Source organism: Aythya fuligula, chromosome 2 (assembly GCF_009819795.1).
Source record: "Aythya fuligula isolate bAytFul2 chromosome 2, bAytFul2.pri, whole genome shotgun sequence".
Classification (NCBI taxonomy): domain Eukaryota; kingdom Metazoa; phylum Chordata; class Aves; order Anseriformes; family Anatidae; genus Aythya; species Aythya fuligula.
In genome coordinates, this window is record NC_045560.1 from 27609710 (window position 1) to 27623137 (window position 13428).

Genomic DNA, 13428 nt, shown 5'->3' on the forward strand with positions numbered 1-13428 from the left:
GTAGAACTCTACCCAGGTAGAATGGGGGAGAGAATTGGAAAGTTGATAGTGTGAGAACTCATAGGTTTGAACAAGGACAGTTTACTATGTAAAGGAAAAGCTGCACATGCAAAAAAAAACAAAACAAGGAATTTGTTCATTACTTCACCTTGGCAGGCAGATATTCAGCCACTTCCAGGAAAGCAGGGTACATCATGTGTATCGATTACTTGGGAAGACAAATGCCTTTACTCTGAATGTCCCTCCCTTTCTCCTTCTTCCTCAGCCTTTATTGCTGAGTGTAATGCCATATGTTGTGGGACATCCCTTTGGACAGTTTGGGTAAGCTGTCTTGGCTGTGTCCCCTCCCAGCTCCTTATGCACCCCCAACCTACTTGCTGGCAGAGAAGCATGAGAAGCTGAAAATTTCTTGGTTCAGTGCAAACACTGCTCTGCAACTAAAAGCATTGGTGTGTAATCGCAGCTCTTTTCGTCAAAAATCCAAACCTCAGCATTGTGTGAGCCTCTATGAAGAAAATTAACTCCATCCCAGCCAAAATCTTGACAATATGATACTGTTGTCACGATCCTCCATTTAACGTGAAGAACACATTACAGTCTTTTTCACTCTCTTCAGAAGATATGCGTAACAATATGGAAATGAACGTTTTCTTCAGTGTGTTATATGTAAAGAAAAATACAGTGCAAATTTTGATTAAAATGTTGCTCTGTAGCCTTTCATATTAAATCTAATTCTATTTAATATTACTTTCTACATGTATGCAGAAAATGGCAAACCAACATTAATAAAAGAAGGCTTATAGGAATGTGGAATGAGAGAAATAGATCCTTGACAAAATTTATTTACCTAGCTAGACTTTCATTTCAAAGTTAGCAGCACTCTGTGATATTGGTATAATACAGGGGTCTTAGAACTCTGTTAGACATGTTCAACCCACTTTAATTTATTCCATGGAAGTTTAATCCCCTGCTGAACAGAGCTGGGATGAATTTTCAAAAGTCATAATCCACTGAAGTAAAAAATCTTTAATGACAACATAGGCAGCAGGCTTCAAGAGTTTAGTTTAAATTCTTTCTAAAAATGTAAAACGTAGGGCAAGAGTTAATAGGATATTTCATACAGTTATATTTCAATCATTTTCCAAATCTTTATAAACTCACTTGCATCTCCACCATTAGAAATATTTGGGCTGAAATCTTGCAATTCTAAGGCAAAAAGCAGTAAGCTGTAAAACGGTAATGTGAAGATTTTCACAGTGTATTGTAACTCAGTTGGTCCTTCAGTTTACAGAGTCTTATATGGGATAATTTAATGTTTTCTAATTTGAAAGAGAAACAATGTTTTACATGCTAAACAGCATCCAATCTGCCTTAATTATATGACTAGGCAAGAAAATTAAAGCAAACTACATTATATCTTGCTATATTCATCCTTTTGTTCTTCCCGTAAAACTCCTGTTTTAGAGTTGACTATAGTGGTGGTCAGGATTTGACTGATAAAGAGAGAGAGAGTTCATACATTTTCAATGTGTTTAAGTAACACAGTTACAACATGTTTTTATACTCTCTGTTGACTATCACCTTTGGAGCTTCCTAGTTCTGGAAGTGCCTCTAACTCAGACAACACTTCATTTTCTTTACCTGGAAGCTCCCCTAGTGCCATCCATAAACTTCTACAGCTCTCCCTGTCCTGAGCATCCAAGAGAAGGTTCCTCAGACAAATGGAATTTGAGGTGTGGAACTGCTGCTCACAGATCATTTCAGATGTTTAGAATTTCAGAGAGAGACAGGCCAGTTCCTATAAGTAATATTTGTTGAAGGTTATTGAATTCATAACCACCATTCCAACTTCAGAAGTCTGTGATCTTCAAGTATTTTAAGACTGAGAAGATTTTCTGATAGAATTAACATATTTTCCTCTTTGTTTTCTTAGCCAACAAAATCACCTTTTGACCAGTGTTGGATACATGGTATCCAAGATGGACGTTTGGTTTGACTCTGGTGTTCTCAAGCTCTTAAATTAGTATGACAATCACATTTTTTATTTTTATTTATTTATTTATTTATTTTATTTTTCCTCTATTTTTCCTTTCCTGCTACATCTTTAAAGACAAAGAGTGAGATTTCATCTCTGAAAGACAAGAGTGACAGCAGTGCCTGTAATCACCTCTGCTTTCCAGAAAAAGGGAAGAACATTTCTTAGGGCTGGTATCTAATGGCTTCCTGTTGTGACTCTGTGCTTTTGGTTCCTGGTTCAAAGTGTCCAGGTTTCTCCATGCACTTAGAGAATCCTTAATGTTTAATTTCAAGTTTGATTTCCACTCTGGAATTTTGTGAAAGGAAATAGAAAGTCATTACAAAGTGTATACCATGAGCTGTGCTGCCACAGCTGAGAGGACAGCACTGCCAAAGCAAAGCAGAGAGAAAGGAGAAAGAGAAAAATGTGTTAGGGCACTGCTGTTAGAAGAAATGATTTCATAATCACAGTCTGTCTGATGGATTTCAAGTGCCTATCTGTGTCTTTAGATCACCAAACACTTTTAAAAATCCTGTGTATAAAACATTTGTTCTAGTCACTAGTCTACAAAAAAGACACAAGGAGAGTTATTTTTCAGATTTAAATAACGGTAAAAATTATTCGTATTGTCAAACAAAACCCTAAAGACAACAGAATAGTACAGAGCTATACTACCTCCAAAATGGAACCTCTGTATAGGAAATTTCCTGTATCTAAAAGGAGGAACAATACTAGCAAACATTTAAGTGGAATACAGAAAGTGTTTAAGGCCAAGTTGGATGGGGCTTTGGGAAGCCTGATCTAGTGCGTGGCATCACTGTCTATGACAGGGGGCTCAGAACTGGATGATCTTTAAAGTCCCTTCTAACCCAAACCATTCTATGATTCTGATTTTATGATTCTACCTGAAAGGAAGTTGTGGGGAGCTGGGCGTTGGCCTCTTCTTGCAGATAACTATCAATAGAACAAGAGGGAGTGACCTCAAGTTGTACCAGGGGAGGTTCAGGTTGGAAATTTGGAGAAATTTATTCTCAGAAAAAGTAGTTAAACACTGAAATGGTTTGCACAGGAAAGTGGTGGAGTCACTGTCTCTGGGCATGTTTAAGGAAAGGCTGGAATGTGGTACTTAGGGATATGCTTTAGTGGGTAATATTGGTAGTAGGGGGATAGTTGTACCAGATGATCCCTGAGATCTTTTCCAACCTTAATGATTCTATGATCCTAAGCATGCACACCATGCTGTACAAGTAGCATAGCACTAGCCTCCCTCCTTTATGGTATAGGGAGCAGTGGACTTGGACATGACTAGAGCATTTCATAAAGGGCAATCATTGACCTTCCAGCCTGTAGCCTTTGTGTTCTCTCCATGGCAAACCCATAAGTAATATGAACTGTAGGTCAGTGTTTTCTTGCATACCCTGAGACATGCAAGATGATGGACATTTATTCAATCTTTGAGGGTCCATCAATAGCTAATTGATGTAGTAGATGATGTAGTTCATTCTGTTTCACTCTTCTGTAGCCCAGAAGAATACCTTGTACCTACCACCTAAATTCCATACAAGCGAGGTGGTAAGTGAGGTTATTCCCACTCTAGATCATGAACTAGGCTAATACAAAATATGTTCTGAGACTTTTGTAAACTGTAGTGGCAGTCTGCCACTTCTTTTCTTCAGTCTGTTTCTTAACATTCACAGAGCTTGTGGCAGTGACTACAGTCAACATGAATGCGAATGAGAGGAAATCAGACTAAAACAAAATCACAGTTCTGAGGTATTCTTATTGGAAACCAACCACTGAAGGTGTTCTGTCACCTTTACATTTCTTGAAAATTATTTGAAAATCATTAGTTTTCAGACTTATTTATAACAGATAACTTACATTGTGTAAAACTGTAATTTAAGTATTTTTCTTTTGCAGAACAACCCATTGCAATATCTTAATGAATAACATATTTTAAGAATTATAATATCCCTAAATAAAGAAGTGTCTCCACTGGTTTATTAGTGCCCTCATCTTTCTGTGGGTATGAATTTTCTAACTACCCTTTGATTATTTGTATGTCAGATCCAAATCAGACATAAACTGATACAGTTACTCAAATTTAATGGTATTAAATTTCACTGAATTTATATCAGCTATCATCAGGTGAATTTATATCAGCTTCTGGTCCTGCATAACCTCTGTTGTGTGAAAGAGCTGTGGTCAGATAAACATGTTTTCCTTCTAGCAAGAGCCATTTGAAAAAAACAAACACGATATATCAAAAGTAAAACAAGAAATATGCAGAATTGAAATAGCATAAAGAAAGCTTTTCTGAAAACTCGTGTAAATCTACTCAAAATTACAATGAAAGTGCAGAAAAGAACTACTGAAAGTTACTGAAAAAAAAAAACACAAAACAACAAACAGAGAAATAATATATAGCTGAGGAAACTAAAAATATCAGGGAGCTATAAAAATATTAGGTAGCTGGGGAGAATCTAAGGGACTATGATATGTTTGCCTTGTTCTTGCTCTTCTTGAGGCTTCTCATAGCTGATTTTGGAGGCAGGACACTTCTAAATGACTTTTTGGTCTGATCCTGCATAGTCATTTCTGTGTTCTCTTTTGACACAGTAAATTAAGACATACTGTCCCATTTGTCAGATTCATTTCATAAAATCATAGAATCATAGAATATCCTGAGTTGGAAGGGACCCTTAAGGATCATCAAGTCCAACTCTTGACACCGCACAGGTCTACCCAAAAGTTCAGACCATGTGACTAAGTGCACAGTCCAATCTCTTCTTAAATTCAGACAGACTCGGTGCAGTGACCACTTCCCTGGGGAGCCTGTTCCAGTGTGCAACCACCCTCTCTGTGAAGAACCCCCTCCTGATGTCAAGCCTAAATTTCCCCTGCCTCAGCTTAACCCCGTTCCCATGGGTCCTGTCACTGGTGTTAATGGAGAAAAGGTCTCCTGCCTCTCGACACCCCTTTACGAGGAAGTTGTAGACTGTGATGAGGTCTCCCCTCAGCCTCCTCTTCTCCAGGCTGTACAGGCCCAGTGACCTCAGCCGTTCTTCGTACGTCTTCCCCTCCAGGCCTTTCACCATCTTTGTAGCCCTCCTCTGGACACTCTCCAACAGTTTCATGTCCTTTTTATACTGTGGTGCCCAGAACTGCACACAGTACTCGAGGTGAGGCTGCACCAGCGCAGAGTAGAGTGGGACAATCACCTCCCTTGACCTACTAGCGATGCCGTGCTTGATGCACCCCAGGACACGATTGGCCCTCCTGGCTGCCAGGGCACACTGCTGGCTCATATTCATCTTGCTGTCTACCATGACCCCCAGATCCCTCTCTTCTAGGCTGCTCTCCAGCGTCTCATCACCCAGTCTGTACGTGCAGCCAGGGTTTCCCCGTCCCAGGTGCAGGACCCGGCACTTGCACTTATTGAACTTCATGTGGTTGGTGATCGCCCAGCTCTCCAACCTATCCAGATCCCTCTGCAAGGCCTTTACACCCTCATTTGACTCCACAACTCCTCCAAGTTTGGTGTCATCAGCAAACTTGCTCAAAATACCTTCTATTCCTACATCCAGATCATTTATAAAAATATTGAAAAGTACCGGCCCTAAAATGGAGCCTTGAGGGACCCCACTGGTGACCACCCGCCAGCCTGACGCAGCCCCATTTACCATAACCCTTTGGGCCCTGCCTGTTAGCCAATTGCTCACCCATCGTATGATGTTTTTATTTAGCTGTATGGTGGACATTTTGTCCAGTAGGATCCTATGGGAAACCATGTCAAAAGCCTTGCTGAAGTCCAAAAAAATCACATCAGCTGGTTTCCCTTGGTCCACCATACGGGTGATCTTATCATAAAAGGAAATCAGGTTAGTTAGGCAGGACCTACCCTTCACAAACCCATGCTGGCTGGGACCAATGACTGCTTTGTCCCGCAGGTGCGCCTCAATAAGTTCGAGAACCATCTTCTCCATGATTTTACCAGGCACTGACATGAGACTGACATTTGAGTTTGACATTTGAGAGACAAACATTTGAGTTTGCACATTTTGATCAACCAATCCACATGCTTATTCTCTGCCAGTCATATAGCAAAAAGAATTGAAAGTTAGAAACAGAGAGTTCTGTTTATATGAAGTAGTACTGTGTGTGGTATTCAGCTTTTGTCCTCCATTTCTCACATATCATTTCTGTAATCATTTGTAACAGCTGCAAGTCCATCACTGTGTTTTATTTCCCTCAGTTATAATCATTTCTCTATCAAAATTAATTCTCAATTTCTATGTAAATGGTTAAATATCTGTAGAATATAGGCTTTGACTTATCTGGAAATTATTCATTAGATCAAACGGATCCATGCCAGTAGTGACTTTGTATGGTGTGTACACAAGTATAGGAATAAAAATTGTTTAAAGCAGTGTCAAAGATTGGTCAAAGCAATCTAGGTCCAGATTTTCCTCTACCTAACAGGAAGAAACAGGATAAAACAGGATAAAACTTAGGAAAACTAGGTTCAGCAAAAAATTTCTGAGTGCCATCCTGCCTCGATAATAGTCCAGTTTACAGCTATGTACATCAGTATTGTTCTATCAATGCTGAGATAACTGACAGAGGAAAGAAAATTCGAAATTCTTGTATACAGAGAACATACAAACACAGTGCTGCCAAATTCTTACAGTGCTATGCCAGCAAAAAATGATCTTGGTTTTGATTAGTTGTTTACCTGAAGAGAGAGATTTTCTACCTTGAGTATTAGATTGTTTGTTTACATTTTCATTTGCCCTCAAGTAGTCATACATTCAGAGGAATAAATACATAATTTCTAAGCCAATACTGTAATTATAGGTAATGAACTGTAATAGAGTTAGAATAAAAAGAAAAGAGTGAGAAATCAAGAGGCATTCTGTACATCTTTGAATTATTATTATTTTTTAATCTCAGATTTATCAGTCTTAAATTAATCTTAATACAGCTATGATTTATTTTAACCTCAGATGGGAAGAGGGACTAAATCACTACTTGAGACCTTGATGGTTTCCTAATATGACTTTCCATATTTGTTTTCTCTGTTTCAAGTATTTAAATTCGACCTGCCTAAGCATTCAGAGTTGAGTCTTGAAAGAGAACACTAAGCTTTTTGAGACAACTACCTATCCTTTAGGAACTCCTAAATGAGCTACACATATTCATTAAAACACATCTGATGAAGCTAAAGTTCATCATTAAAATTTCTTCAGCCTCAAAAAGGAGGATACAGAATGAATAGAATATTCTATTTTAATGAAACAAAAAATAAATTATGGATCAATTCTTGTGTATTTATTTATTTTTAAATGACGCTTTGGCATATTGTGCCCAGTGTCTTTGCCTTTGCTTAGAAACACAAGAAGAATGGGATAGCAATTTGTCATTCATTGTAGTGGAAATTTGTATTTTCCATTAAAAATACAAGACTAGAACAGAAGGTCAGTCTCCTAGTCTTAGTGAGTGCTTTTCCAGTGACATTTGTAGTATTGGCTAAGCATTCCCATATTTTTTTGTCCTTATTCTTGTTCTATATGTACACTGCTGACATCATAATCACTCACTTCTAGGTATGCTGGCACAGGAAATACCCCTCCTCAGCCCTTTTGCAACATTGATATATTGCACTGTACTGGGCTAGAGTTTTCAATGTTCATGTGTATTTCATCATTGTTACTTCCTTAGAATAAAGCTTAAAGCTACCAATGAAGACTGGGAGACTACCATATAAAGTTCTGTATACATTGTAAAAGTCTGTACCCTGAACACTTAAACCAACAGAAACTGAAATAGCACTTATTTTTGTACAGTGAAATGTATTACTTGCCAACTCTATAAATTTATAGAACCTAAATATCTAGAAAAATACCCATACTCATCCCAATCCTACATAGACTTGAACAGTTCCAGTGAACTGTTATTGTAAAGAAGGTAAATAATCGATGGCAAGGCATTTCAGTTTGGGAGTGACAGTTGGCTTTGGAAGAGAAGAAACTCTTGTTACAGTGAATTAGTTGGTAAGGGAGCATTTGCATGTTTCTGAATTATATACATGTATACTCAAGGAAGATCGCAAAAGCCACCATAGAATTTTGGGTGCTCAGTATTTTAACTCTATCAGTCATTTTCAATCAGCACTTTTTTCAAGCCTTGCTAAAATGGGTCTAAGCTGTTTTTCACATGAGTAAGTGCAAAATCTCATGGATCTGTAATATCTTTCTTGTATTATTGCCAACTTATGGTTGGAAAGAAGAGAGAGAGAAGAAAATTGTAAATTAATTCATGTGAAAATAACTGCTGCATTTGCAGAAATTCTATTACGCAGCAATGCTCTGTATTATTGGGTATGCAAGTCTCTGAGGATACATATAGCTACTTTCTACAGTACATAGTACGCTAACAGTATATGAAAAAGCAGTTGGCTGGAAAATGTTAGTGAAGAGCAATGAATTCTAGAGCTTTTTTATTAACCCTCATGTTTTTTTTTTTTCTTTTTTTTTTTTTCTTTTTTTTTTTTTTCTTTTCCAGTGCTTACTTACATAGACACTTGACTAGGGAGGGCAAGTTCAGGCTTTAATCATGGAAGCAGACTGTTACCCACACTGAAAATCGCAAACAGAGGTCTCAGAGCTAACTGCATGACCAGAAGCCTTTTAGGTATTACAAAATCAATGACAGTAACAATCAATTGTATTTGTTAGGTCAGGTATGAAGCAGTACAGCATGCATGGGATCTGAATCATCCATTTCCATCAAATATACTGCCTTTCAAGAGCACAAATATATTGGATCAGTCAGCAACTCTTTCAGAAAATACTTATTTTCCTCAGCATTTAGTTTTACACAGCTGAAAAAAGCAGACCTTCTTCTTAAGTAGTTTTTATACTGTTACATCTTGCTACATGGAACTTGTAGTATAATCCTATGAAATACAAATCATTGGATGCAGAAAGCAAAACAAAGGAAAAGCAAGCTGTAAGGAAAGAATTATACAGTGGCCAACAATCTGTGTCCTACCTACAGATTGAAGGTATACTAGCTCTGCTAGCTAACTGCTAGACTTGTATCAGGTTGACAGATTCTTACTAGACAGGCACATTTTTCCTTTTAACCACATTTCTCCTCTCATTTTGCACTCCTTCCCCATATGCCGCTGCAAAATTTTATTCTGAGTCTTTTTCTCTCTCCCTGTGACATCTTCATTGCTGCTTCATTAACCATCACACCATCAGTGCATTTCATTACAGTTTCTCTCCTGGCTCCCTGTGTTGATGCTAAAATGCATCTACAAACTGCCTATCAAAATTCTAGAGTATGTTTATCCTTCCTTCAGTACAAAGGAGGAGAAAGTCATCCCTTTGGCAAGACCTTATAGAAAACCCATATTTTATCTATTATTGTTACTGTCCCCTCAACCTGAAGTGCATTGAGGAGGTATAGTAAGGGATGTGACAGAATTGTTTACCTATTTGTTTACTGTAAAAGTTTGGGGGCATACTTGCTGATCTGATTAAGGTGTTAAGAAAGCGTAAACTGATTTTATGTATATGCCTTCAACTGACCTTGAAAGAGTGTTGAAGCTAATGAAAATATTCTTCAGTTCCATGATTGTTAAGAAATGAAAAGGCCATGTAATAAATAACCTTTGTGACATATACTTGCAGTTGTACCAGTAAGAAAGGGCCATGGTTTAAATAATTTAAATACTAGCTGTGTTTCTTGGATTGGGAATACACCCAATTCATTTTTAAGTGAAGAGAAAGATATAACTGAAGATATGAAAGAAGCATGTAACTCAGCACCCGAACACAGAGTCATAAAACAGACATTTTCAGAATGTGCTATGTAGCCATGAAAAGGGAAATAAGAAACTCAGTGGCTTCTTCAGACCAGTTCAAATATTAAAAAATGAGGCAGCATGTCTTGTGTGAGTTTTTAAGGGAAAAGTTTGTAGGTTCCTCCCTGTCAACCTGCTGTCCCCAGCCAATTCTAGCCATCCCTTCCACCTTCCACCTTCCATCAGAGCTCTCCATTAGTGCTGCGTCAGACAGGTGTAAAGCTGCATATGTTCTCTGTTTTCCACACAAACAGGGTGAATAGAAAATAAATAAGGTAAAATTGCCCTGACACTGAATTCTGTGAAAAACAATCTCTGAGGTTTATGATTTATAGGAACTCGGTGCAGGGTTTTCCCTCTCTCTCTCAAAATAAAAACATGATTTGTAAGATTTCTTTTTATTACTACTTTCAGTTAGGTAGCCATATTTTTCTTGAAAATATGCAAATGGATCTCTGTCTTGCAGAGACCACTGGTTTTGGGATGAAGGTGTGAAGAAAGAAGTTGAGTGAGGAAGGAGAAATACATGTCGTACTAGATACAGACAAGGCAAATCAGTAGTTAATCTGTAAAGGAGCATGTGTGACTCCTCTTGCATTAATTGAGGTAAAGCTTACAGTATGTTTATTGCTGTCAAAGAAACTCATTAAAACTTTAATCCCATTATTTATTCTTTAGTTGTTATTGAAGGTCCCAGTCAAGACTACAGACCAATGTGTTCTTATAAAAGGAGTAGGAAAATTATATTGCTATTACTTGTTTTATAATGACACAGACTCTGAGCATGGTCAAGGTGGCACCAGCAAGACAGGACCTTGACAGTGAGCTCCAGGGGCAGCTAAGAAAAATGGATGTGCCTCTGATGGTGGAAAATGCGTACACTGTTCAGAGAGAACATTCAAGCAAGAATATTTCCCTCTGAGATAAGAATTGGCCAGTGAAAGCCACATACACACTGGAAGATGACATGGCTGTGTACCTTAGTTTGTGCAGTATGTTTTACTTACTCATCACTTAAAGGCATCATAACAGAGGTGACTTACAGGCTGAAGAATTAAATGAAAGATCAGAATTAATTCTGAAGGCCAGTGTAAAAGATTGCCAAAAAAGCGTTAAATAATGACTACTTTAAAAGAAGTTTATGTTCTTCCAAAAGAAGTTAAGACATTTATGTTTTGTTTTACCTGAGTACAGAGAATATAATTATTTCTCCAAAAAAATTCTTATGATTTTGAAATTTACTCATTGTTTCACGAGGAAATGATGGATTTTACATATGGATATTACATATCTCACCATATCCTTTCTTTCTTTTTCTCTTCATTATTTTTCAGGTTACCTGTGCAAATTTAACAAATGGAGGAAAAACAGAACTTCTAAAATCAGGAAGCTCCAAATCCACATTAAAGCACATATGGACAGAAAGTAACAAAGACTTGTCCATCAGCCGACTGCTGTCACAGACTTTTCGTGGAAAGGAAAATGATACAGATTTGGACCTGCGATATGATGCCCCAGAAACTTATTCTGAGCAAGATCTCTGGGACTGGCTGAGGAACTCCACAGACCTGCAAGAGCCTCGACCCAGAGCAAAGAGACGGCCCATTGTCAAGACTGGGAAATTTAAGAAAATGTTTGGCTGGGGCGATTTTCATTCCAACATCAAGACTGTGAAGCTAAATCTGTTAATAACAGGGAAAATTGTTGACCATGGCAATGGGACGTTTAGTGTTTACTTCAGGCATAACTCCACTGGTCAAGGGAATGTATCTGTGAGCCTAGTGCCCCCTACAAAAATAGTGGAATTTGACTTGGCACAACAGACAGTGATTGATGCCAAAGATTCCAAGTCCTTTAACTGTCGAATTGAGTACGAAAAGGTTGACAAGGCTACCAAGAACACACTCTGCAACTATGACCCTTCAAAAACCTGTTATCAGGAGCAGACCCAGAGCCATGTGTCATGGCTCTGCTCCAAGCCCTTTAAAGTAATCTGTATTTACATTTCCTTTTATAGTACAGATTATAAACTAGTACAGAAGGTGTGTCCTGATTACAACTACCACAGTGACACACCCTACTTCCCTTCAGGGTGAGGATGAACACGTGTCTGAGACTGAAGCCTGGGGAATAAAAGAGGTCATATGACAGGGCTCTAACCTCAAGGAGGAAGGCCACATCTATTGCCTGGAATGTGTCTACCTGCTGCTGCTGATGTCAAATGGCTGCAAATATGTTAGTGGAAAACAATCTAATGTAATTTTTACCCAGTCAGCTCCATGTATCAATCTAGTTGTAAATCACTATGGATTTAAAATAAAACCATACACGTACACAGAAACACACACTCTGTTCAGCTCACATCTATTGAGATTTCTGTTAAGGGAGATTTCATTGTCTGATATCTAAGGTTTCTGGATAACCTATCATCAAGCAAAATGGATCAACTAGACAGAGAATGGTTTCTAACACAGACTGTTATGGAAATCTCTTTGAAAGTCCCTTGAATACATGCCAATCAATAATCCCCACTCATGCATTCTACTGCTTGGAGTAGCTGTACTGGTAAATAATACCGTAGGAGTAAATACTTGTTAAAATGGGAGAAACGTGTGTCTAGCGTTCAGTATTCCTTATTATATGAACACAGCAAAACATCGTGACTTTTTTCCAGCATACAGTAGGCACATTCGAGGTGGCGTTAGGTGGCACTTTTTCCATGGAACGAGCCTGTTACTAGTAAAGATGGGCAAACATTTGGAATTTACATGTGGGCAGACATTCTGGTTTCATGTTTCTCTGATTCTTAATGCTCTGATTCTTTAAACCTGGTTGAGTTTAGGCAAGCTAAGCTATTTAAAAACCCTTCAACTGATCTTTACAAAGGAAGATGCCTGGCGGAGAACATGTAAGTTATAAGTGGCTGTCTTATCTTTATTACAAAATATTGTAACAAATTCAATATCCTAGTCTTCATTTGTATGAATGGTTTGTATTGTACATAATTTAACCAGTGTTATTTGAGCTGCATATTAATATTAACTTGTATTTGTCTCTCTGCTTGTTATTGGTTAAAAGCAATCAAGGAAATGAGGAATCCATTTTATCAATGTAGCTGTAAACTCCATTAAAAGACAGAACTATGTACAAAGCATTTATTCAGCTAAAGTATTGTTGAAAGCTATACATATACAACATTACAGTCTGTCTGTATTTAGATATTTTATTTCCAGACAAAAAAAAAAAAAAAAAAAGAAAAAAAGAACTGTACATAAAAATAAAATATCTTAAAGTTGAGTTTCAATATGTATTGTGTAGATAGTATAAATGGTTCTGAAAAGTGGGTAATACCCACTGACCATCTGACATGGTTTTCAGTCTGTCTCTTTGCATATGTACATATATATATTTATAACTCTGTGTGAGGGCATGTTTGTGTGGGTACATATACACGTGCGTGTGTGTGTGTGTGAATACATGTAGACATATATTAAGAAGATATACAAACTTCTCAGGCCCTTTTCCTATCAAGCAGACT

General features: G+C 37.7%; 1 protein-coding gene across 2 annotated transcripts in view; it reads left to right on the forward strand.

Annotated features, from left to right (window-relative positions):
* NXPH1 (neurexophilin 1) overlaps nt 1-13117 on the forward strand; it is a 153134-nt gene extending 140017 nt beyond the window's left edge. For both annotated transcript variants that reach the window (XM_032182047.1, XM_032182046.1), the window contains exon 3: nt 11225-13117. In XM_032182047.1, the coding sequence (XP_032037938.1) occupies nt 11225-11986 (762 nt within the window). In that variant the 3' untranslated portion in view covers nt 11987-13117. The remainder of the gene's footprint in view (nt 1-11224) is intronic.
* The last annotated feature ends 311 nt before the right edge of the window (nt 13118-13428 follow it).